The sequence below is a fragment of the Petromyzon marinus genome, chromosome 29, assembly GCF_048934315.1.
Source record: "Petromyzon marinus isolate PM22_M1 ecotype Great Lakes invasive population chromosome 29, UKy_Petmar_22M1.pri1.0, whole genome shotgun sequence".
NCBI classification, from domain to species: domain Eukaryota; kingdom Metazoa; phylum Chordata; class Hyperoartia; order Petromyzontiformes; family Petromyzontidae; genus Petromyzon; species Petromyzon marinus.
Window position 1 is genome coordinate 10,091,391 of NC_133695.1, and position 27,663 is coordinate 10,119,053.

Sequence of the window (27,663 nt, forward strand, 5' to 3'; positions counted from 1 at the left end):
GAGGACTTGGGTTCTCTTAAATGGAGTGCGGGGAGGGTGGCTAAAATACGTATCAAATAGTGAAAATATTAATTGGGCAGGATGGAAATGTGGAATTTTCAGCACTGGTTCAGGGCCACCATCAGAATTGAGAAACGTGGCGTTGTACACGACCCAGAGGCTTGTAGTACACCACGCCGCATTGTACGCGCATTTATACATTCAGCACATACGCTGCGTTGCATCGCCGTTCACAGGGGAGGAACCGACGCCATATATACTCTGCACACCGTTACATGGAGGACATTAGCAGAGAACGTTAACACTCCCAACTCAGCGCGCGGCTCAACGCGATAAGTCGTGCGGCGGCTGCGATCACACCCCGGTACCAACCCAACACCCAAGTCAGCCCTCCCTCATTCTTCCCCCAGCACAGCTAGCCACCCTCCCTCCCACATCGTCACCACCACCACCACCACCCCGTGTCTCCAGCCATGCAACCCCCCCCCGCCACATCCCAATCCAAAGCTAGAGCCCACCCCCACTGCTATCCCACAACACCACCACCACCACCCCCAACCTCCAGCGCTGCCTGTCATTCTCGCGAGGAGCTCGCTCCTTTTGCCATTACGCGAGTCGCGGGCTGCCGCTCAATAATAGCGCCGGATTCGCAGGTGGCCGTGCAGGCAGCAGCACCCCCCTTCCCTTCACACGCGAGGCAGCAAACGCCCGTACGGGTCTCACGGACTGGACGGAGGGGGAGAGAGTGACCCGGCAAGCGAACCGGCCCGTCCGCAGGAGCCTTTAGCCGGCGGGACTGCCCAAGCCACCGTGTGAGTTTCGTGAGCCCAGCGAGACGGGGAAAGAGAGAAAGAGAGGAGGGGGGAGGAGAGCATCGATATCTGCAGTGAGGTTTTTAAGCAGCCGGTTTCTCTGCCAGCAGAACTCAGTGGAGACACAGTGGTAAGAGAGGGTGGAGGAGAGAGAGAGAGAGAGGGAAGGGGATAGCGGTAACAACTGGCCTCTATGCAGTATGAATTAAACGGCTGCGAGTTTGAACAACGGCAGCTGACTCGACTCTGACAACGCCTTCAATCCACTGCAGCCGGGAGTGGAGTTTGGAAGAAAAATAAATCAAACGTCAAGATAGAGCAGAAAACAAGCAACCGAACGTGTTCTTCTCTGTGTTTCTTCATTGAAACCGACGTTGAGTTGTGTAAAAACTTCTGAAAGTCAAGAACTTGCACGTGAGTTTTTTTTCCCCAAGGAATCTTTCGTTGCTCTCAATAGTATCCGCGCTGTTTCTTTTTTCATTACCGTGGTAGTTGCGTGGCACGCGGTGCGTTTGCCTGTCAATGATTGTGACGAAAGTGTTTAATAGGGGTGGTAATACGGACACTTAAATCTGATGCAATTGCTTTGCTGTTTCGAAATCATTCTGAATTGAGATTGGCACTGGCAATGAATCGGAGGTTACGGGCAAAAAATACGAAGAGGCGTTAATTTCGAGAAGAAACAAGGCATGGATGTTACCTGCCCGTAATTGCCATCGATCTAATAATAATAGTCCTCCATGCGATGAAATCACGGCGGGCAGTGAAGTTTTTCTTGACATAGTCTCATACCGCGTCGTATGTATTTATGTTGGACTTCTTTCGCACCGTACATAGCCAACTACGCCAATCGTAGGTGCGTTCTATCAGTTCACATTTTGAATGCGTGCAAATAAAATTACTACTTGCAATTCTGTTGAGCGGGAGAAGATTTTAAACATGATCGCTGTGGAATCGTAATAACGATGCCTGTACTCAACATGAGCGAGCATACATTCTTATTTTCTTTGTACAAATTGTCATTGTTTTGGTTATAAGCCGGGTATAATATAGCCACAGTAATGAGCACCAACCGTTTCCCTTATTTGTAATGCTGTGTTATTGTAAATATTTACAAATGTAATGGCGTCGAGTGCATTATACGGAGCCTCTTATTAGAGAGAGAGAGAGAGCGCATTCGCGAAGTTCTGCACACGAACGCGTTTAAACAAGAAACTGAACCGTTTAGTTTGATCAAACACGAGACGGCAGCCGTAACGAATGTGAGTGGATACAATCTAGTGTACATTCCTATTCCGCGTAATAGCCATCGCTGAGTAAAATGTGAATCTCAAACTCACCGCATCCACTTTTTGGTGGGAGTGGGGGCAAGGTAAGATTTTTTTTTTTATCTCGGTCGCTTTTCGACTATTGAAATAAATTTTAAAAAATGTGTTTTATCATTCTGGTCTAACGCACTTCATTCCTTAGTGACATACTCTCCAGTAAAACAAAACGCACAATCTAGCGATGTTAAACGCGCCGAGAACAAAATAGAGCTCTAAAACATAATGTTGTGATAACTCTATAATGTAGGCGTTTTTTTTTTAAAGTGCTCTCCATTGTAATGATGCATTTTACTGAGTGTGTTAATATCGACGCTTGTGCCACAGTGAAAATAAATAAGTAATACAACCCAACACGCTCCTCAGCAACACTGCCTTCAGAGAAATGAACGATGTATGATTGGTGACGTTTCGGGCAATGGCTCTAAGGCAGTGTTGCCCGACGAGCGGGTTGAGTTTGCGTGTTGATTGTACTTGCTGCACCACTGCGAAAGCTGCAGAAGCATAGCCAAATAATTCGTGAAAATAAAACTCGCAAGCGATTGCGTGTTCTAATGTTAGTCTCAAACCCGCAAAACCTGACGTGTAAATGAATACACATCCTTCCTGCTAATTACCATGTTATATATGTACACACACAGCATACATTTACAATGTGCTTCTACAGTATTGCCATGCCTTAACGTTATCCAATAGGCTCTATTATAATAATGATATAGTAAGACCGTGGCTCATGAGCACATGCTCCAAAAGTGTATGCAGATACAGCTCTGTAAGTTTACACACGCACCATGTCACCACTGCATGAATTTTTTTTTTGTTCAAGGACCCTGTGTTTCGCATTGGTGTAATTACACTTTTTACAACCCTTATTGCAAATCTTGCAAAATATGAATATAAAATTAGTGGTGTGATTTTTTTACAACCATGTTTATTAGCCCAACATGAAGTATATTCGTATTGTTACACAATACGATTTAAAACAGCCACATCGCGAGCATTAAATGTGGCATTACGACAACGTGTACAATGTTAATCTTACTTACGCACGCGGTATTCATGGTCATTATCGCCGCTGTGGAAAGTTGCCTGGCATACGCTCGTAAAAGTAGCGAGCTCGCTTCCCAGCCAAGGGTCGAATCGTCCCCATCATCCCCGGAGGGTCAATAAAATAGGCATCGCGGTGGGAATTTCCTCTGGGGAGGACTGGTCCCCGGGCCATTGAAATGTGTAATTTCCCACTCTTTTGGCTCAGTGTGTCCACAAAAGGCACGGGCCACTGCCCATCTCTCTCGCACTTGAGCAAGAGACACAGACGCATCTCTTGACGGCTCAACTTCCACGCAGTTCGTGTCGCGCCGCGCTTGCACGCTGCCGCGTGGCTCTAGCGTTGCCGAAATAAAATAAAATTTAAAACAGTCCCTGCAATTGTCGCCTCTTCGAGTCAAACGCTTCATGAACTCGGTCGAGATGTACGTGTATATATATAAAATAGCAATGTCCGTCTGGGACTATTAAATATCCATCATTATTCCATACGCGCCAATCTCTGTAACGCCACCGGTAATTGTGTTTTATGCCATTCCGCCCGCGAGGGTATAATTGCTTTCGCAGCGCGAGAGTTTGCTCAGAATTAGAACGGGGGGGGGAGGGGGGGGGGTGGCGGCAAGAGGAAGGGGGGCCCGAGTGCCCTTCAACGGCTCACGCCACGGCGCGCTGGCGGTCCGTTTAAAGGGAGCAATCGCAGCACGTGGCTAAAGCGATGATTACTTTGGGAGGGGGGTTACACTATTTTATTCATTTTTAGCAGCAGTTTTTTTAATATCTCCGCACAGCCAAACAGATTCACACGGCTGGACCAAAACCGCTGCACCCCCCCCCCCCCCATTCTCTCCCACCCCCCGCCCGCCCCCCACCGCGCTCTTTAAATAGCCCAATGCCCGATTGCGCGTAGCTCCGAGTCAAATGCGGCGAATTGCCTCCTTTAAAAGCCGGTGGGGCGACCCTCCGCTGTGCACGGCTTAATAAGCACGCGGGTCGCTCCGCGCAGGTGAACGCTCCTTGGGCCGGCGCGCCAACGTGCCGAGGGGACGCTCGCGCCCAGCGTGGAATTTCGCCAAAATGAATATTGGGGGAGCGGATCCCCCGTAGGCGCAGCGTGTGCACGCCGGACGGAGTTGTTCGTCGAATTACCTAAACCGCGGGAAAGGAACTGTTGGCGTCGAATGTCGCCGGTGTGCCGTGCCTGATTTTGGGCCGGTTTGAGGATCCTTTTGAATAAGAATTGCCGCCCTGGGGTGGTGTTCCGACGGCATTGCCCCCGTCGCTAGAATTTAGAAGGTTGCAACTTCAAATCCTGGCCGCGTATCATCTTGGCGCAGTTCGCAGAACGTTAACAATGAATGAGGTACGGAGGAGCAAAGAATAATTCTGCCGTGGGAATGTGGAAAATCGCACCATCAGTTGAGGGCAACACGTAAATTACAAGCAGTTATTTTCTTGTTTCATTTTCACTGTCGCGTTTGTATTCTCACGTTTTTATATCTGATGTCATCTCCTCGTCTGCACCATTATCCCAAAAGTACCCAATAGGATTTGATTATCAGATAACAAATCTTGCATAATACCTTCTCACACCACAATTCAGTTCATGCAGCCCCACCATCAGAATTTAATTAAATCCAGAATTAAGGTGATGCTAAAAAGTTAATCAGCGAACATTAACATAATCTAATGCATACTCTGCTTCTTTGGTTACCGCATGGACAGACAAGTCCACTGCAATGAAAATGCCATAGTAATGTGGAATTTCCATGACTGGATAGTGTTTATCTCTTGCTGGCAACTACAATACTTCTACGATTCGTCGTCGGATTGCACCGATGTTCGACGTTACGCTTCACAGACTTTCTTCTGGAACTGAATTTGCGGTATAATCGGACAACTCGACAGAGGGCTTATCCAGCGCAGCCCCGATAACCTACGCAGCAGCCGCAAGAGATGAGCACCACCCAACACGGAGATACCTTTACAACGTTGCAGTGGTGGCCAACACCACACCGGGCCGCCTTAGTCTCCACCGTCCTGACGTTTACATGCCATAACAGGTACTCAGTTTAAGGCTGAGTTTACCTTGCGGGAGGCCCAGGACCAGATTCAGATATTCGCCACTTATTAGTCGTGAGTGGGAATCAATCTCAGATTGCTTGGTTCGTAGGGCAAGCGTTGATAACCACTGCACTACCGTTCCCCACCATATATCACACACACACCTTTCCTTTGCAGCTCAATTAGGCAATGTATCTGTGCCGCGATTCTCTCTTTGTCCATTAGGTCTATAAATAAGGGTTCCTTTACACCAACAATTAAAAATAGACTCAGAACAATTACAGCGAGTACGCAAGATGGGCCTTTCCACTAAAGGTGTATAATTATTGTTGTTCGGCAGATTACAAGGAATACATACGTAGTCACTTTTTTCTTTGTTTATACGTTCTTATATTGTAGATGTCTAAAAATATCAAAACAGTTACTAATGAACTACGAGTGAGTCGTGTATCCAGTCACGTTCAAATAAAATTCTATTTGTGCTTCAAATAATCAAATATTTTTACGAAGGTTTCAGCGGTTAACGCTTTGAAATGTGCATATTTATACTTGCAGTGCATGCAAATGCACTTTGTAGCGTTGTACAATAAAGCGTCACCCGTTTTGTGGAAGAAAAAAAAAACTGGGTCTTCGTCATTCATCCCTCTTCGCAAAAGGACACGTTAATATTCACTAGCTTTGTCCGTGCAATGTTGTATTGAACAGGCTTCAGTGCTGTATATTTAATGTTTTAAAAGAACCTAATACTGAGTCCCATTTCAGCTATTAGAGTCGAAGGAAGCCATAGCAGCGGTGGGATTTTTTTTCGTAGCATGTCCCTACGATCGGTCAGTATGGTGTCTACATTGTGTTGTGAAACGACCCTGGAAGATAGTTAAACGGTGATGAGATGTTAACTACCTCGCCTGGTATACAGGAGGTCGTGGGTTCGATCCTGTCCCCTGACGCCTGTGTATTTGGATTTTGCATTTTTCTCTCCTCATGGTCGCGTTGATTTCTCTCCGGGTCCCTCCACATTTAGAATCAACATCACCAGGCGTTCAGCGTCTTTGGCTGCTGCTATAAATGTCCACGTGATAAGTGACTTCGTTGCGCTATCATTTGTGGCCAGGTAGCTTCTGAAAAAGAGCTACGTAGTTCAGTGGGTCTTACTTGGTAAAAAAAAAATTGAGTTTATAGATTCAAATGGAACTTGAGATGATGTCTCTTCAGGAAGCCTTTCCTAAGAACAACCGCTAGATGGCAGATTAAGTGGTCTCGATCGCTAAAGTATATCAATACACAAACCAAATAGAGATATGAAGTATATATGAATGTAGTGTCATTCCCTTGTTTGTGTACCGACCATCGTTACAATAACTCACTTGGCATTCTCACAGACGCTGCGGTATGTGGCAACATTTGGCAAATTATTCCGTCGGGAAAACCCCATGCAATAAAAAAGAGATATGTTAATGTGCGTTGCGTGTATTACGCATGAAGTGAGATCTTAAAGATGATCTGGTTATATGGTATTGTGGTCATACCACAGCTGATGATCGGAAGGTTGATAATTAAAACCTTGGTCAAGGCATAATTCGACCTATCTTCCTTATAGACGTATAAAATGTGTACAACTTTCGGAAAAGCCTACATTGGTTGTCCTGTGGAATGACTGGTCCTCGTCACAGGAATATGGCATGTCCACCACTGGCCCAGGAGCACAAATGGATGAGAGCACCGCACAAAGCTCATTTGAACTGATTTTACACTGATTTGTGGCTAAAATACACGGAACTCGTAGCAAAATCGTATTCTCGCAATCATTCGCCGTGAGTAACAAACATAAGACTACGTGAAAAACTGGTTTATATCGGTGGCCATCCGATATTCAAAACCCAGGATCTTGTGTGGTGCATTTTTTTTTAAGTGCCCACTTGGGATATAAGCCCTCTGAGCTGCCCGGCCATCTAAATGTCCCGCAAGCGTTTAGCTCACACCATATGCACGCTCGCCCGCTCGCCCGGCCGTGATTCCCCTGCACCTTGTCACTTACCGCCTCGTTCTTGTGTTTTCGCTGCAGATTCTTCCACGTGGGATGCATGGAATCGGCATCATCGGCAACCCTGTAGCCAATGCAGATCACTCCATTTCCGCGTGCTCCAGGTCAGACGGCATTTCCTTTGTGCTATTGTGCACACATTATGCTCTCGTATCAACGCACCTTAATAACCCGACACCGCCAGGGCACCTGTTAAATATCAGCAGAGCAAAGGAGGGAGGATGGTGTAGCTGGTACCGTAACGCACCCAGCCAAGCTGATTTTTGAATGCACCTCACCAGGTATTACTCACGCACTGAGTAGACTGATGGCAGGTGCAAGCGATATTCGTATTCTTCTCATGTACGTGTTTATTTTCTTACATACATCCATGGATGCATGCATACACAGACGCAACACGCATAGATGCGTGTCTCCCATCAATTACTGCAATGTATCTTGCCGATACGTATCCGTTCATTTACCCATCACATCGTTTACCATTTGATCTGCATTGGTATGTATAGCGTAACGTTAGCAAAGTGGAACAGCTCGTCTCTCCAGTCGTGGTCCTCCTGCTCATAAACCAAACGGCTTTCATGCAAAATAACAAGTCGAGCCTTCATTGCATATATCCTACGTGCCCCATATGAATGCAATATTCAGTTGTGAAACATTCGGTTTGGAAAGTGTCATTGAGTCTGAAAGACTTGTACAGAATGATCCTGAAAACAAAAAACTACTGAGCTATACAGCTCTTTTTTTTAGAAGCAACCTGGCCACAAATGATAGCTCTACGAAGTAGCTTATCACGTGGAAATTGAGAACAGCCAAATACTCTCAACGCATGTTTCTAAATGTGGAGGGGAAAAACCGGAGGACCAGGAGAAAAATCCACACGACCACGGGGAGAACACGCAAACGCCAAATATACAGGCATCGGTTGTTTGGCCAATTCCTTTAAAGAGTATTTATTGCAAGTGGGAGAAATCTGCAGGGACTGGAGAAAACCCAAGCACACGACAGGATAACTTTTTTTTTTCAAAAGTAATGGCATCAGGAGAGGTGCAACGGTAAGATGAAATGACATTTGGCTGTTGAGATTTGCATTCGGAAAGATAAAATCGAGATGATGTTTTCAAAATACTGGCCCACCTGGTGAAGGGCATTCATTCATTCACTGGTTATTAATACAATACCACTAAGCACCGCTGAAAACGAAACTGGCGAACAGACCTGCCATTGCAACATAGACAGAAAACACGAATTGAAAGGTGAGTTGCATAACAGTAATATCACCTCGTAATGACAGATGTCAAGGACAGTCACTCTTTGCCATTGTGTGGAGGAAAAAATTAAATATCTGTTACAGATGCAATATTGTTTGGTAATTAAGATATGCCGTCCGTTATTCAACAGTGCGAGATAAGCGTAATCTCCAATTCCCAGTGCCAAATTGAGCCACAACGGGCTCTATAAACTCTCTACAAATTTAACCACTCCGGACTCTTTAACTCTCTACAAAAATGTTGTAGAGTGGCGAGATGCTAACTACCTCGCTTGGTATACAGGAGGTTGTGGGTTCGATCCCGACCCTGACGCTTGTTGTATATTTGGCGTTTGCGTGTCACTCTCTCTCTCTCCCCGTGGTCACGTGGATTTTTCTACGGGTCCTCCGTTTTTCCCTCCATATTTATAGACATGCATTTGCAGTATTTGGCTACGAAACATTTCCATGTGATAAGCCACTCCGTAGAGCTATCAGTTGTGGTCAGGTCGCTTCTGAAAAAGAGCTGTATAGCTCAGTGGGCCTTACCTGGTAAAATTAAAAAAAGTATTTGTAGTTTAACTTGGGATGAGTTTCAGATTTAAACAATGTAAATCATTTTGATTTAAAGCTTTCGTGACTGCAGGGATTCATATTATTGGTCCTTTCGGTAAAGTCACGTAGAAGAGAAACAATAAAATAATAAAAAATATAAAACGATAAAATTCTCACGACGTTTCGACTGCAACACAAGCAGTTATAATCAGGTGTGATGACTGCTTGTGTGATGATGACTGCTTGTGTTGCAATCGAAACGTCGTGAGAATTTTATCGTTTTATATTTTTATTATTCTATTGTTTCCCTTCTACGTGACTTCACCGAAAGAACCAAGAATATAATGTAAATCATGTTGGCATTCTAAGGTAAATTACAGTTTTTTTTATTCTTTTCAGATTCGTCAGGTAATTAACATTATACAATAATTGAAATTGTCTTCCTGATATAACACGATTGATGTTGCCCGATGCCTCATGGCAACACTTTATCGGATTGTCTGGAATTTCGTGTCGAAGACTGATTTTCGGATCATTTGGATTTATGAGAAAGAAAAAAATCCGGAACCCATCGCGGATACCTAAATGTCATAGCTTTCAAACATGCCGTCATCATCATGTTAAAGGTTTCTAAAAATATGTTTCATCATTCAGCTATCTGTTATTATTATTCAGTCAAGTCAGCATTCTCATTGTTAGTAATAAACGTAAAAATATTGAAAAAACGGTTTTTATTTTCCCCAAATGGCATATTAGCTGAAGTATTGACTGACGTCCATTTTTCTTTTTCAGTGTCATTTCAATTCCCTCAAGGTTTATATTTAGCATAATGTATGAGGCTCATTAGTATATATGTATTTTTTAATCATTTTCAGCCAGTCATCACATTTCTTAGCAAAAGGATACAGACTTACCCAAAGCTTTTTCGGGAAGCTTTTAATGTTTACTTCAGTAAATTGTTGGCATTGCGAAACCAAAATTCGGTAAAACTCTGCATTTGATAACGCACGTATATATTCTTGTTCGGTTTTCATTTTCTTTCAATGAGAAAACGTCGTGATTTTTTTTCTTTCTTTTCGAGGTGCCAATTTGCTTAAGGCCATTGCGGAACACACTTCACCCGAATGTAAACACCGTCCGATCCAATGGCACGCAAGAATTTGCAATCACATGATTTCACCTGCCCTAACAAGGATGGCCATCACGGCGGAATGGCCCACAAATCAAACTCGCCCCTGGAAATGGCACCCGTTCCCTTCAGACCTCTGAAGCTAAAACAGGTTCGAGTCCGGGACAGTGCTTGGGTTGGCGGAACAACACGCACAAACCGGGTGACTGTAGGCTGTTGCGGGGCCACGTGGGGGAGCAGCAGAGTGCAATGCAGCGGCAGTTATTTTGTTGTATACTGCACATTCTATGCTCCCTGCCTTTACCAGCCAAACACTGATAAGTGTGGCGAACGATGTTCACGTAACCCGCGCGACCCCGTGTGGCGTTTGGGAGGCTCTCATCCAGCAGCGGATAAAAAAAAAATCTCCACGTGGCTTGTAAATGCTTCTTTAGAAATTTGCTGCACAATCAACGGCAGCTCTGACCCTCAAACCGACTACGCCGCGCGTGTCTCTAGCGTTCGATTATTATTATTATTATTTTTCTTCTGGTAAGACCCACTGAGCTGTGTACCGTAGTTCTTTTTTTCAGAAGCGACCTGGTCACAAATGATAGCTCAACGAAGTGGCTTATCGTGTGGAAACGTATAGCAGCCAAACACTCTAAACGCATCTTTGTAAATGTGGAGGGGGTAAAAGGCGGAGGACCCAGAAAACAATCCACGCGACCACGGGGAGAGAGACACGCACACTCCAAATGCACAGCAGGCGTCAGGCTCGGGTTAGAACCCACGACCTCTTGTTTATCTGGTGAGGTATTTAACATCTCGCCACCACGGCAAGGATGTAGAATTCTCCGTAATTTCGCAGTGAAATTGGAGTACCCGCAGCATGCGGGTTATAATGCAGTGTCATTGCACGTTGACTGCAATGTGTCGAACATCCTGCATTTTGTATAATCCGATATAAACTTTCAGCACGTTTTTTTTATCTTTGTCAACGCACTTATGAGTTGCAATCGATACACATAGATGGCATAATCAAAAATGCACGCTCACACGGGAGGATAATTACTGTTATTACGCAATTTGTTTATTGGCTTTTATACAAACGTTAAACCAAACACGGCATAACATCATTGAGTCAAAATATATGAGGGTGGCGTTACGTGCGCTCGCATACACTGACGTCTACATGCTATGCAAAAACATCAATCTTACCGAAAATTGTTGCTCAATACTATTGTCCTGCTTTCAGACTTCCTCACGCAGTGTTGGGTAAAGTCAATCATTATCTTCTGCGTCTCATTGCCAGTGGAAAGGATATTATATTCTAAGTGCTGGATGCATTTCTGTTAAGGCACCAATACTCACAGACTGGACTCAAAGTCGATGGGCAATGAACAGTGTTCAAAACCGTTGACTTTCAGTCATTGGTAGAAGTTATACATATTTTTTATTGCTTATATATTTATATATAATCAATACAATTTGTGTTTGTTATGTATGGACCCAACACATCGTGGACTTATTGTGAAACGAGGTCGTCTTGATGTAATTTCAAGTTAAAAGTGTCTCGATTGTGCTACTTTAAATCGTTTGCACCGAGCCAATTGTTGGGGAGTCCTCATTTCTGCGGTTTGAGGTGAATCTATCTATTGGGCAGCCACTGCCGACTTCACACGAAGTGGTACTCACTTTATCGATCCTGGAAGGATGGACTAATGCAACCTTGAGCGGGACTTGAACTTACAGCCTTCTGATTTTGAGTGACAGCCTCTAATTCCAATACCACTTTGAAAGACACGGCGATCATGATAAGCTATATCTTCTTTACCTGAGACATTCTCCGAGTATGTAAACTTTTTCCATAAGTTAGTTCTTTAGATATTTGAGCAAATTGGCTAAAAGACGGCTTTTGCAAACTGGAAGGAACCCATAAGATCTGTAAGAGACCCACACAAATGACAGAATAACACTCACAATATCCAAAGAGATAGGTCTGCAACTGGCACATAGTGGCGGTTCACGTCTCCTGCTTGTGAGTGTCTCAAGCATAGCGTGGCTCCATCTGTGTACGATTCACCAACTCCCACCTCCACGACGCTTGATAACAGGAAGGCATTGGCACAGCACCCAATTATATACAATGATATACAGGAGAACCCCTCTTAACGACCACCCCTGCCAACGACTTAATCGCTTAACGGCGGGGCCTCCATAGAGCCCAGTGTGTTCGCTTACCGACCATTCCCCCTGTTAACGACGGGCTTACGACGAGCACGTGACCGCCAATATCGGCCAATCGGCGAGCTCCAAAATGGTCTGATCAGGCCTCGGCCAATCAGTGACGTCCATTCATAAGCGTTGAGGCATTGTTTACATTCGCCGTCTGCTGCACCTTGATGTGGAAACATCTCTTTTTAATTCTTGGTGTACTGTATTTCCTATACCCGCTTCACGACCATAACACTTCACGACATGTTTCGTGGAACCAATTACCATCGTTAATAGGGGTTCTACTGTATGCACATGTCTGTTCATACTGAAATATAGATCATTTACCATGCATGTATAACATGCTCAAAATATTTTGGCCACTCATGCATTTTCCCACGTTAACATCAACTGTTTTCCGAATTGAAGATGTCACGACGAGTATTCAGGGCTCTTTGCTACAAAAGCATTTTGAAATTTCTTATCAACCCTGTCATATCTCTTTCCACTCCCATCGCATCTGGAATTTGTCCGTATGAGATTTTAACAACTATTCAGTTGCGGTTTTCATTGAATTTGCTTTTTTTTTTCTTTCAAAACCTATTGTCAGGCTTCAGCGGCAGATAACTGGCCGAAAATGTGGGCGACAGTATGGCCGCTTGCCACACAGCAGGTGTAGTAGCAGTAGTGGCACTCAACCACACCTTAATATGGGACTGCCAGCAGAGGGCATTCAGCCTTAGGAGAGCGGGTATTGCACCAGCCATAAACATCGTTGACCTACAGCCATCGCGTTTGTCAACACAATTCCCAGTTTTGCGTGTTTATTTAATTTTAGTTCGTTGTGTTTGCATTCTCCCCAATAATATTCCAATGCCATCTCCATCGCGTCGCGAAGTAAAATTGTCAATTGGGAATTCCCGGGCCAGCAGTGCAGAACGGCCCACGGAGGGAGATGCATCGCAGACTTACTTACGATATCCTCTAGAATTACGTTATTGTGTCTTCACGCTAAGGAGTGTGCAATCTCATTTGCCCGAGTACACGGAGAAATGTCCATTGCCAGGCTAGAATTTCATCAGATGTACTCATTTAACCAAATGCAGTAAAATGCATTCTGTGCAGTCCACTGGTGTACGGCTTGAAAACAGTGAAACCATCAACTCACTATGCTTGAGAACGCAGTCGAATCACGGATGGACACCCAGGCTTTAGACCCAGGATGTTGGCAGTGCTGGATTCAGTACTGTGACTCCTCTGCTATCCAATGACCTCTTCAGTTTCAAACAAGACACAACATTAGGTAAACAGCACACGGCCATTGTGCATTATGCAAAAAAAAAACCCATCGGCATACTGCATCTTGAATAACTGCATTGTGGTCCTCACGCCTTGCATCGTCCTGAAAATAAATTTGAGCAAATGTGACGACTAAGTGACAGCAGCAGTGATGCAGTGATAGACCACTGTGGGCCAGTTTCCTGTACAGACACCAATGCTCAACTTCGGCAAAAGTTTTCCTCTGGGATCCACATTTGAGGAGTCCCCCGCATCTCCGCTATGGGGCCCATTAACTTGGATAATGGCAACAACAAAAAACAAATCGGCAAATGATAAAACCTCATCATAACAGAGTAATGGCGCAGGCTGGAAAATCATGAGTTTCAAGCAAGACACAGATGTGAAGGCCACGATGCAATTCTTCAGCGAAAGCTGATGGGGTTTTTTGTTGTACATGTGCAGTGGCGGTGTGACTTTGTACGCATTTTTGGCCAATCTTTGAAGCTAATAGTTTCCAGCCTGCGCTATTGCAAGTATTTTATTATGATGGGGGTATTATCATGATTTGCAGATTTGACCTCTGCAGTGTTTACGATAAAAAAAAATAAAACGTTACTTTCGTATCAGTTTGTGTAGCGTTTTAGCATTTTCCGTAAGTAGCTCATTCATTTTGAATGTCGTATGGCAAAGGCATCTGCACATCATGACATCCTTACGTAATCATATGAATAGATATCTTCAGCCCCTTTATCACCAGGCTGGTCAACGAAGAAAGACCGATTCAGATGTCACTCACCACTGATGTTAGCTACGGCCGAAAATTGAATTCCACACCGAAACCTCACCTGCATCGAGCCACACGTGTGTGCATCTAATAGCGATGGTATTACTGGTGTTGCTGAAAATAATAACCCGACAAACTTAGCAAGCGGATCGACAGGGTTCATTAACCCGGGATGGACAATGACAAGGTCTTTCGACCACGCTCAGTCCATCTTCTAGTGCCTAGAATTTCTCCGATTTTGCTTATGAATTTTGTAAACGAGCATTATGCACGCACACCTCGGTTGGCTGGACGTCATGGATATATGTGCTATGCCTGGCCAGGATCCCGTGGAAGCACACATCCCTGTTATAAATCATGATAAATTAGCAGTGGATGTTGCCGTGTAATGATTAATAATACTAATAACTGGACGAGTCCAAACACGATTGCCAACTCTGATACCCAATTGGCCTTCCTGCTGAACCCAGTGATGGAAATTCCACATTTCCATTTTCGTGGGTCGAGGCTTTCTATAAAGTCGTCACAATTGTATTGATGCTTTTATTTCGTGCACACGTTTTACGAAGTCAGGCTTATCGGGTGGTACTTATTTTGCCGTCTTCAAATCGATGACATTAATATGTGAACTCATGATGGTACAATGGGGGATTCCCACCAACAGAACGATCGGATTGAACACTTTTGAATATTCATACGGCTGTAGTAATGCTATTTATATGCCCCACACACATGCAAACCAAAACTAAACTACAATGCTTACTGCAGTATTGTGAGTTGTTGTGTTTATTATAGTTCAGATACATTGTTTAAGTGCACCTTATGAATCTAAATTATTAAACTCAACTATTTATATTTGATTTTACCAGCTAAGGCTCCTTTACTTTCCAAAGGAGACCTGTGATATAAAAGACACGTCCTACCGGATGCTGCCATCGTGCAATGATTAACCGACTGGACTTGAAATCCAGGGGTCATATGCAAAATCAAGTTGGCCACTGGCCCAAGGAGCTAATGCTGAATTGGTACAGCCGGGATTCTAAATGACTCAAACATCCGGGAAACCAGCTGATTGATATCAGTTCACAAGTGCGGCGAGTTCATCACCTCGTTCTCATCGGCAATGACTGGCTGCATTGAAAGAAAACACCACATTTGTCCTTTCGCTTGCTTGAGCCGAGCATCGTGTGAAATGTAAAAATATATATTGGGTGATTTACATGAAGCAAACACCGTGTTTACAGAGCTTAAACAGTGTCGTCTGCTTCCTGTTTCAGCAATTCCACGACTGGATTATTTTTTCCGCTTGAGAACGACCGCTTGTGATATATTATTTTTTTTATTTTCTACCTACGTGACTTTACCGAAATAACCAAAGAATATGGATTCCTGCAATAACGAAAGCTTCAAATCAAGATTGTCGTGTTCTTGTTGGATAAAATATATAGTTTTGTAGTGACTCCAGAGCTAGTTCCGTTGAGTAATCTTCCAGAGATAATGCTTAACTTGTTGCAAATATCTGCTGACTGAGTTTTTCAAGGAGAGCTCTTAACATCGTCTCATTACTCCGATACTGATAGCACATTTTTGATGTGCAGTAGAGTAGCTGGTGATGAAATATTAAAAAAAAACTCATATTTGGACAATGACTTGTGTACATTATCTTTTCATCTTGAGACGTCATCGGACGTGACACTATAAAACTATCACTTCCTTTTCATTATACTTTTTATACCTTGCATTTGCATATCTGGGCCAGGTGGCACGGTGTTCCCTTCACAAAGCGAAGGTTGCAGCGTCAACCCCTAGAGGCAGGGGTGGCTTCAGCCCAACATCCATCTCATCCCCATTGATCTACCAAGTCGTGGTAGATCAATGGCAGTCTTCGCATGTGTCAGACTGGCCCTGCGCCACGAAGGGACTGTGGAACGTCCACCGCTGGCACGGGGCCACCGGTGGAAACGAGCGGAGCCGCGTTGCGTTTCTTTGACTCGTGAGACGCTTTGAGTGATGTCATGTGACTCCGTAACGATTTCAGCATTAGGTTGATGTGACGTTTTTTTGTCTTGGCTTGTGCTCAGCATCTTACCTGCCTCCTCGTGCAAACAGCACCCATGTATGTGTGAGTGTGTGTACATACATTTTGATTTAAAGCTTTCGTGACTGCAGGGATTCATATTCTTGGTTCTTTCGGTAAAGTCACGTAGAAGGGAAACAATAAAATAATATTATTTTTTTATAGTTTGTTTATGAGTATGTGTTTTTATACACGTGCATAATGTGGGGGGGGGGGGGGGTGTTTCACAGCTGTTTAGAGGAGAGCACTACGAACCCAGCGATCCCAGTTTGATCCCCGTTCGTGGCTAACGCCAGTGACAATTATTTGAACCGGTCCTGGGCTTCCCCTAGGTCGACTCGCCACTCGGGAGACAAAGGCGGCTGGGGGTGGTACTGGCCACCCACCCCCTCGTGTGCCATGCCAGCCTTCATAGGTGCTCCTCGCTAACAGCACTTGCCCCAGCATTCTGTGTAAGGCTATACGGTGGTGGTCTTTGTGTGTGTATATGTATATAGTGGGGCACATCTTCAACCAGAACGTGCAGATTAAAAGGTCGCAAACCCTGTTCCGAACCACAGCACTCCCCGTGACCTCCCTGTGCACAGTATAATGGAGTTCAAATAACGTCCAACGAGCTATGCATTATATTCATTTGGAGCGAGTGCAATAAATAAATAAATCGGACAGAGAAAGAAAAAAAGAAACCCGTACGGAGTTTTTTTTCCGCGCGAGCCTCTAAAACAAAACAATTTAAACGCACGGCTCCAGATGTCGCGGAGTGGTGAAACAGGTAATACATTAGCCGGCAGGTCTTAATCCCACGTGTTTAGTCAGCAGTCTTGAACAAAAAAAAAGCTGTGGGGCCTGGTGAGGTGGCGTGCGCTAATTGGGATTGCAATTGTCCAGCATTAGTCGTTGAAACCGCTGTGGATAAGCCCAGCGCAGCGCAGAGGGGGCGCGGGATTTGGCAATATGCGCACTGTGAGCTGGGATAGTTCACGTTAAAGGAGACTCTCGGGTGTTTTGTATGTAGAACTTATTTCGCACCGTACGTAGTCAACCGTGCTAATCGGAAGTGCGTTATTGATGAAGGAAATACGACAAATCTGTGATTTTAATCACGCACCAGACGGATTGGTTGTTTCGCCACCGTCATCATCATCATCATCACCATTATTGCCATCATCAATAGATGCAGCAGGAAGTTGCAGAATCATCATCATCAGTGGAAGATAGCATTAATAATTATCATCACCAATATTATCATCATCATCATCATCAATACAAGCAGCAGTGTCATCATCAGCAATACCAACAATATATTATTGGCAGCAGACATCATTATCAGTAGCAGCAGCGGTAGTTTAACGGCAGTGGCGGTGACCGTAACCGTTATCAAACTTCATTAACACCAAACTAGATTCGAAGCTTTCGTGACTGCAGGGATTATTCTTTGGTTCTTTCGGTAAAGTCACGTAGAAAATAAATAATAACAAAATACAACGTTTCGATTGCAACACAGGCAACCATCATCAGGTACAAATGAATGAGAAAACAAACACGGTAAACTTGGAAATACAATGCAATACACACACAGAGAGAATCAGCCAACACCACAGTCAACACCCCACCTGGTTGATTACGTTCCTCCAAAGATTGCTAAATTTGAGAGCGAGACAAAACAAAGACACACGAGACAAAGATCCCCCGTATAGCCTTAACAGACCGTAGGGGCAAGTGCTGTTAGCAAGCACCTATGAAGGCCAGAACGGTACACTAGGGTGTGGGTGGCCAGCACCACCCTCGACCGCCTTTGTCTCCCCAGTGGCAATGTTTACACACCGTACCAGGTACTCATTTGAGGCTGAGTCGACCTAGGGGAGGCCCGGAACTGGTTCAGATAATCGCCACTGGTGTTGGCCGTGAGCGGGAATCGAACCCGGGTCGCCAGGTTCATAGCGCAGCGCGCTAACCGCTACACTACCGCTCCCCACGAGACAGACACATTCACACATTCATTCACACCAACAATGGAAATCAAGGGCTATTATTTCATCATCACAAATCACCGGGGGGGGGGAGGTTCTTCTCAACAGGCTCTCATTGTCCGTGGTCACCGTCGGTGTCATCCTTATCAAAACTCATCGCACGAGGAATCGCTAAAAACGTGAGCGCACACGCGCTGTTTAATGCATTCGCCCGAAAGCATTTCGGTTTAGTGTTGAATAAAACGGGGACGGGGGCTATTGCATGTTAATCCGTCCGCGCTTCCAGCATCGTAATTCACTTTCCATTTGTAGCGTGTGCTTGATCTTCGCTCGGCGGCTTTCGCGAGCGTTTCTGAGGCTTTTAACACATTCTCCTGCGGAGGGAGCTGGTAGGAACGTTGGGTTGCTCGGTCAATGGCCAGGGTCAACGGGCGGCACCACCACGTGGTGTATTCCGCACAATATGCCCGACTGTGAGGGCGGGCACAAGCCGGCGTGAGTAGGTTAAACGTTGAGTTTTATAAGGGCACCACGGGGTGACCAGCCCCTCCCCCACCCAGCCCCCACCCCTCCCACCCCCAACCCCTTCCACCCCCCACCCAGCCCCACCCTCCCCACCCAGCCCCTCCCCAACCTCCCCAGCCCCTCCCATTTTATCCGGGTGTCCGGATACACGTGGACAGACATCCACAGACATACACAATTAATCCCCTGCCTCCTTGGGAATTAATCCCGGTTGGGCTTCCAGTCCACTACGTTTCCTACCAGTAATATTTACCCGGTCACCAATAACCGCGCAGACACACAAAGATCCCCCGTGTAGCCTTGACAGACTGTAGGGGCAAGTGCTGTTAGCGAGCACCTGTGAAGGCCGGCACGGCACACGAGGGGGTGGTGTGGTCAGCCCCACGCCCGGCCGCCTTTGTCTCCCTCGCGGCGATGTTTAACGCATCGCACCGGGTATCAATTTGAGGCTGAGTCGACCTAGGGGAGGCCCAGGACCGGTTCAGATTAATCGTCAACTGGGTGTTTGTCGTGGACGAACCCGGGTCGCCAAGTTCGTAGCTACACTACACACACGTGCACACAAAACGAAGACATCCCCCCCCCCAAGTGTAGTCCAAGCGCTGTTAGCGAGCGGCTATGCAGGCTGACACGGCGCACGGATTCGGTGGCGTGGGCAGCATCACGCGCCCGGTCGCCTTCGTCTCCCCGGCTGTGATGTCGATCACGTTTCATGCTCACTTAAGGGGGCCGAGTCAATCTTATGGGAGCCCCCCCCCCCCTCCCCAGGATATGGCTCACAGACGCGCGACTGTTGATAGCCGTGAGCGGGAATTGAACGCGAGCGAGCGCACGCACGCACTGCCACCAAACAAACAAAAAACCCCATCGTTTTATTTGCCACGTCCACTTAATTCGACATATTCCAGCTGCGGGGGATTCCAGAACTTTCGGTTTGATTGCCACGTGGCGGAGCGATCTCCGCGGGTCGTAAATTAACAAAACGCGCGCCACCTCGTGCGAGTGAACAAGACGAGAGAGGCGTCGTGGAAGGACGGATGCAGCAGCAGCAGCTGTTGTTGTTGTTGTCGTTCCGTGGCATCATCTTCCAAGGGGTCAGTCTCACACACAACAGCGGTAGCACCAACACCGCTCACTTGGCGAGAGGGTCGACGCTCGTCTGACCCTTGGCTTTGACGCGCACGGCGTCTGGGGGAACGGTCAGCAGCAAAGTGCAACGAGCGAGCGAGCGAGCGGTCGACTCGCCCAGCCGCCACGTGGCTCGGCACAGCGAAGGAAGCGCGAAGAAATCCGCGGAAGCTCCGCGTTCCCCCTCAATTCGACAACCCACAAAGCACCACCTGGCTCTGCAAGGCCAGGTAAGCGCGAAGAAATCCGCGGAAGCTCCGAGTTACCCGCCTTAGCGGCTTAGCCACTCACGTGCGCAAACGGCTTAGTGGGTCGCCCTCAAATCGACCCCCACATTCCATCCAATCTGCGCACAAGTTCCAAAACGTCTTATTTTCAGCCCAGGCTGCTCGTTTCTAAAAGAGCTTCTACTCTTAATTGCTTTCTAAGATGCTCATTGGTTATCTTTTGTTAGCAAATGTTTTCTCAACATTAATCCACTAATGCTATCAAAATGGGCATTTGCAAACGTTCAGATTTATCTGCAGCTGGGCGTTTCTTTTGGGGTTGTGTGTGTGTGTGTGTTTTTTTTTGTCTCCCTCTCTCATAACGCCCCCGACTACATTCGGGCCCAGTTCAAGCACGAAGTAACGAGAAAGAGTAAAAATGTTAAGGCGTTCAGTCAGAGTAATTGATGTTTGAATATGAATGCATTAATTCCCGCTGCTGTGTTTGCACACTTGACTGCTCAATTTAGATATGCAGAACGTACACGCAGGAAGGGGGCAAAGCCATTTAACCCTTTCAGACGCGCTATCGCACGTAGCCGTCAGCGACTAAAATGCAGGAGTTTATCCATACTAAATAATACGGCTGAGAATGAGGTTGAAGACATCTTGTCGTTGTTACTTCCATAATGTCTATTTATGCCCCACAAAAAATACGTAGTATTGTTGTGCTCAAATGAACCTACCTTTTTGGCAGTTCTAATATCCATTGTTTTGGTCTCCTTGCAGTAAACAAAAAAACTAAAACATCACAGTGACAGGGATCAAACTGTATTCAGAGGGACTTCAAAATAAACGCGTTTGTAATACATTATTTGGCCTTTAAAAAATTAAAACATTATTTATTTTGGTGCTGTATTCATGCCAGTTTTCAAGTAAAATAAATCTTTCCAATGCTTTGTATTCACAGCATATACATCGCATGCCTCCTACTAGAACCCTGCAATGAGCCAAAGCCATTTCTGAGCAGTCAGGAAGTTAAACCAAGTTTTTTTTACAATGCTTCTTAAATACATGGGGGGAAAATAACCATACTTTTCAGCAGGTATACATGTTATATATGTATATAAAAATACATTCAGTGCTGTTCAGAAAATAACATTTCAATCCCATATTTTCAGGTGCTTCTCAATAACCGCGGTGCCCTATTTTGAACAACCATAAAAAAGCCCCAGCAGGGCTGTGATTCATTCTCGCTGTTAATATAACAGTTAAATAAACAAAACTGTAATCTTGTTTAAAATTAAACGTGTTTGCCGCGTGCAATGTAATTTCCAATTTTTTCCTACGGTGAAACAATATCCTAGGCCCGAAACCGCTGCAAATATATACACAGATGTATACGCTATCAGACGCACAAAATAGAGTTATTTTTAAGAATTACATCCTTTGGTTAATTTGTCCGCTTAACATCATCGGATATGTAGAATAGATGGAGAGTTTACCTTATTGAAAGCAAAAAAAAATGTATCGGCTTAAGCTGCTTTCGGAGGCCCAGAGTGGTGGTACAGTGGTTAGCCCGCTGCCCTATGAACCTGGGGACTTGAATCCGATGCCCTGCAACAGCAAACATCGGAGGCATCTGCACCTCTCCTGCACAACCCTCTCTTCACCAACAGGCACTCACCAGCACGGCGAAGTATGGTCTGCTATCCTCACGACGGACACGATGTGGGGACGACCCTTATCCATCACTGAGGTTGACTAAGGGCTCTAGATGAGTTGATTCGTTTATTCCGCACGCGTATCAGAGCTTGGTGACTCCTGCAGGAATCATATTTGTACCATTTGATTCCATCCTGCACGGTTCATCCTGAAATTGTGATCCTTCCGTAAACAATTCCCATGTTAAAATCTATAATCGCAATAATAATTCTAATTTTACTTATCTATAAAAGCACCGCTGAGTCGTATGACTCTTTCAGGAGGGTCCTGGGTTGGGTTTTTTTTATTGGAATGTTTTCAGCAAATTATCGAGTCTTTATTGAATAGAATTGGATTGTACCTGGCAATATCGCCATTGAATTGCCACTGACACGTACTGCATGCCGTTCACTGTAATATATTTCAATAGCAGTTGATGTCGATTGCCCAACCGGTATCTTGGTCTTTACCAGATAGCCGATGTTAGCCAGAATCGCCATTGAATTCCACAGCCAATGCTCTTGTAATTCATTTCAATAGCGTGTCCACTGTGCCAGCTAGGCCCCATGAGCCCTCCCTTCTTGCCTGAATGCTATGACCAATTAATGACAAAGCACATCCCCTCCATATGATTCCACTATTTGGCCGATCCCATAATCCCGTCAGGAATCCCATTCTATTCCATTCCAAGAATGCCGATCGTCATTCTAGGGCTTTTGGGTTGCGAACATACCCCCCAGCCATAATACGTGGTTTGTGTGAATATTCAAGTTTGTATTTAAGCACGCGTGTATATCCCAATAGTTGAATCAGATTGATGTGCCGAGGTGATTAAACGTGTGGAACACTGGGAGGTGACACTGCGGAATTACTTCTGGAGCCGCGACAAGATACCATCTAGTCTTGAATATCACACAAAACTTGATGCTATGCCTTCATTATCTTGAGGGAATTGTTGTCATGTGTCAGTCATATAAGATATATATAACAACTTTTACCTTCACAGCTCGGCGAGGACAAATTCAGCAAATAATGGCATTTGTAAGTCGTTGTGTGCTGGGTGGAGACCATCAATTTTCTGCACAAGAGAACCCAGTTTAATCATGGGTGACTGCCTTGGTTGGCTGCCTGGATTTTAAGCCAACAACTCAGCTTTGCTTGCTGTGGATAACTACATTCATCAAGATCTTTACGAAAACAAAATATGTAACTTTCAATGGGCTCCAGCCTGATTATGTAAGAGGCATTGAAATGAGTTGGGTAGCACTATCTGTCAGGCTAGGTTCCAAAAATATATGTGTTAGCAACAAATAGCACATTGTTGTAGAATGAAATGCCAACTTTTGCCAGGACAGTTATGAGAGCTAAAGAGTGAGGCACTCGGTCGTAAATGTTGACAGCGCAATATTGATACTGACACCGATAAATGCATCGCATCCTGCGGTTTGCCCACAAAAAACAAGTTGCAATATTATTATTATTATTATTGTTGTTGTGAGTTGTCAGGCAGGCAGTTTAATTAGGTTTAGAGGGAGGGCTTGTACGAGACATTGATTAAATTGGTGGGGGGGAGGGGGGTGTTTGGAATGTATACAAATCTGGGTGAATATAAATTTACATGGCACCGTATTTACATGGATACAGAATATGAATGGGAGACCACAGTAGTCGAGCGAAAATGGCTTGGCTTTAACAGCGTGACTGCCAGGCCGCAGCTTGACAATGAATTGCTTGTTAAAGATATAGAGGTGCTGCCCTGCAGTCGCTGACACCACTGCTGGCGGATGTGTATTTTGGCCTACTCTTCTACACTGGGAAGACATCATCGAATAGGTGGGAGAACACTGTCCAAATTAATATTGCAAATACCCGTAGTGCATATTGTACTTTACAGAGACGCAGCTGTTGCCTCACGAAAAGGTAATTGCGTGATCCGCTAACAGTGGGAAGCATTTGCAGGATTGACTATTTCGACTTGCACCTGCCTACGTAGCAATATATCGTACCTGACAGTGTATTTTTTCAATAGTCTTGACTTGCATAGCATCCTGATGTGCAACTTTTGGCACGATGAACACTTCCACTACAGTCATGTACTCCAGTACTGCTAAATTACCGCCTAACACTTCACGGGAAGTCAGCGGTGGTTGACTCTGTGTCTTTATTTAACTGAAGCTGCATTCATGTAATCCGGTGTAAAAAATTCATAGCCTGACATTGCTATTAAATACCGGAAGACAGAAGGAAGATGTACTTTATATATGTGGCCAAGTGAAGAACTAAACACCAGCCAATTGGCTTTTGACCTGAGCAGATGTTAACTACCTCGCCTGGTATACACGACGTTGTGGGTTCTATCCCAACCCTGTCACGTGCATATTTTAAGTTTGCATTTTCTCCCTTTGGTCGCGTTGATTTTTCTCCAGGTTCTCCCTTTTTTTCTTTTCGCATTTAGAAATATTTGTTTTGAGTATTTGGCTGCTATAAATGTCCACGTGATAAGACACTTTGTTAAGCTATCATTTGTGGCAAGGGCGTTTCTGAAAAAAGAGCTACATAGCTCATGGGTCATACCTGGTCAAATAAAAAAAAACAGTTTAGTTTGAACTTCTTTCGCACCGTACGTAGCCAACCGTGCTAATAGGAGGGTGGGGGAAGGACAAAAAACTTAACACAACAAGGAGTTCTAAAGAATTTAGTTTTCAATCTACATTTAAAAGTGCATAGCTCCAGTGGCATTCTAATGCGATGCATAGCGTTCAACAGGAAATAGTTTTAGTTCATAATTTCATGTTGCGTCACCATAGGCTGTTCCATTAGGAGCAACACTCCTTCCTTCCACCCACCGACAAGTTAAAGCCTTTGAAAATGTGTATTTTGATTAATTTGCCTTTAAGCTAGTTGAATTAAAAATCAAACACTGCACGCGCAGTTTTCCATTTCAGTGGCAGAAAGTCAAATTAAATGCAAAGCACATCACTTTCATAGAATCCACACGGACCTTTATTTTTGTCGTTGTATAAGCTTGTAGATTAATTCCGAGCCATCTCCCCATATGCACACTTACTGCATTCGGATGATCTCAACAAACGGACACATGTTTGCAGCATGTCATTGAAGCTATTTGGATATCCGTGCATAAAGGTCCACAAACACAGGGTGTGGTGAGGTCGGGATAGGTAACACAGGTTAACCGGGTGGCTGGAGAGGACTGCTGGTTACGAGAGAGAGAGAGAGAGCGTTGGACATTGATTATTGCTGGATGCGGGAAATAAGTTGTGCTCTATGATTGTATAGAGTGGACGGGCCATGTTATGTTTAGGCAGATGTGTATATGTTAAACTTATTTCACACCGTACGTAGCCAACCGTGCTAATCGGACGTGGGCGGAAGGACAAACGAAACACAAAAAGCAGTTCTAAGCAAACAAGCTTTAAATCTAGATGTCAAAGTGCGTAACTCCTGTGGCTTCCTAATATCGGAAGGAAGAGCGTTCCAGACGGCCGCAGAAGCGCATCTGAAAGCGCACGATGCAGTGACCGTCTTTGTTCGATTGCGAGCCAAAGGCCGCTGCTATGATGATGACAGTGTATAGGCAAGTGTTGCTAACAAGAATCTCGTAACGTTGTCGCAGTGGTGGTGTGTGCCCACCACCACACGCATATCAACGCTGTGGGTACAAATGTTAGTTGGGGCCTCATTCGGCCCATTATCCCTCTGGGGTCACCAAGATATTTAACATTTTGTGGGAAGTCATCATAAAGCCATCCTATAGCATGGACTTGTCCCTGTCATAGAAATATTGAAAATCCACCACTGGCTTAGGGGCCACCAATAGAGATGAGCAACACCCACCTTGCTCAATTGAGCAGAGAAGTACTTTCACGTAACACATTTTTTTTTGCTGAGTTAACTTATGGGAGGCTTAGTACAGAAATAGATACTGATCATCACACACATTGTACATCTATAGGAATGAAAGAAAATTGTATTGGGGTTGTTACGCAGTGTGATAACCACTTCACTACTGACTTCACAAACACAATCACACATCTTGTATGTGCACACACACATGCACTATATTTATGTATCTTTACACGCATACAAATACGCACTTCCACATACACCCATGTGTACCGTTCCCACACAATGCATGGAACTATTGATCACGTTTTCCATCACAGCATAAATGGATATTAAGTGCCTCTAAATCCATTGCAGAAAATAGAAAATAGATATTGTCAAATGCTATTTTAGCCACTCTCTTGGCTTAATCCCATATTCCCTTAACCCCTTTGCATCCTATCCAGGGCAGCATTGGGAACTCCCGTTGATGGCCCTGCTAGGCAGCAGCACACTCACGACTTCTTATTTATTCGTACTGCCGATGTAGACGCAGAGCAACAAATACAATTTCACATTCAGGCGGTCAAGCCAGATAACCGCGTCAAGAGTAGCGGAGTGTATCATCGCCGTGAAGTCTCCTTTGTATTTGTGGATCGGGCATTGCGTGGTTTTACGTTGTGCGGTCTGTTCTGGATGACCGCAGTAGCCCACTGCTGGGGAGTTTTTAGTTTTACATTTGTGCATCTGGTATCCGCATCTGGCATGGTTTATGAGAATGAAATTTAGGGTGGACCATGAGCTTCATGGAAGATCAAACCCAGGGATCTTCTGCGTGGGGTCTTTCACAAGGTGATTGTTTCGCGAGTTCTTTTGAATTCCATTCCGCTCACGACTGAGCAAGTGGCATACTGACGCACACGGCCACCCATTGACATCCACGTAGGATCGTAACACGTGATTGTGGATTGCAAAATAATGCTCTTATCTGCTGCCAAATTAATGTTTGAGACCCCTGTGGAATTATTTTGCAAGAGATGCCATTGCACGCCACTGTTGTCATTTCCAGGAATTTGAACTAAAAAAAAAAGTCAAAACTTCTTCCTGTCCAAGCACACGTCTCATTTGCTGGTCCCGATCCAATCATGAAAATTTGACAGTCCTATGGCTGAGCACAGGTTATCCGTAAGAAGATGATGATTATCGACTTAAAGCCTTCGTGACTGCAGGAATTCATATTATTTGGGTCTTTCGGTAAAGTCACGTAGATAGGATGAAAGAAAATAAATAAAATATACTACGACGTTCAGATCGCAACAGAAGTGACGTTTTGATCGTCTGCTTGTGTTGCGATCGAAACGTCGGGAGTTTTTTGTGATTTTCTTTTAACTTTACCCAAAGAAGAAGCTGATGATTATTGCTGATGCCCTGCAAGGTGTCAATCGTAGAATTGGCACGGAAGGATGACAGGCAGAGTCAATCTCCGACCTGGATGTTATCTTCGTCGAGTGCCCACGTCACAGCACTGCCTTACCACGTGTGCGGTGCTGTAAACAGTAAGGCACAGCTCTATATCAAAACTAAATGGATTGTCAAAAATGGTATAACCTCACTCTCTTAAAGTAATGCGTTATCGGCACACATTAGCTTTGCAGTACACAGTGTATCCATTAGAAAAGTGTGCGATAGACAAATTGGGCCGTTATCCACCGTTAGAATTAAAAAAACCCCAA

At 44.9% G+C, this 27,663-nt stretch overlaps 1 protein-coding gene across 7 annotated transcripts in view; it reads left to right on the forward strand.

Moving 5' to 3' along the window:
* LOC116947176 (estrogen-related receptor gamma-like) overlaps positions 1 to 27,663 on the forward strand; it is a 404,855-nt gene that overhangs the window by 150,814 nt on the left and 226,378 nt on the right. For 6 of the 7 annotated variants that reach the window (XM_076070555.1, XM_032962634.2, XM_032962633.2 and 3 more), the window contains one exon: positions 7,308 to 7,390. In XM_076070555.1, coding sequence (XP_075926670.1) covers positions 7,323 to 7,390 — 68 coding nt within the window. In that variant the 5' untranslated portion in view covers positions 7,308 to 7,322. Of the gene's footprint in view, positions 1 to 519; positions 1,227 to 7,307; positions 7,391 to 27,663 lie in introns of those variants that run through there. The other variant, XM_032962632.2, reaches the window with a different exon arrangement.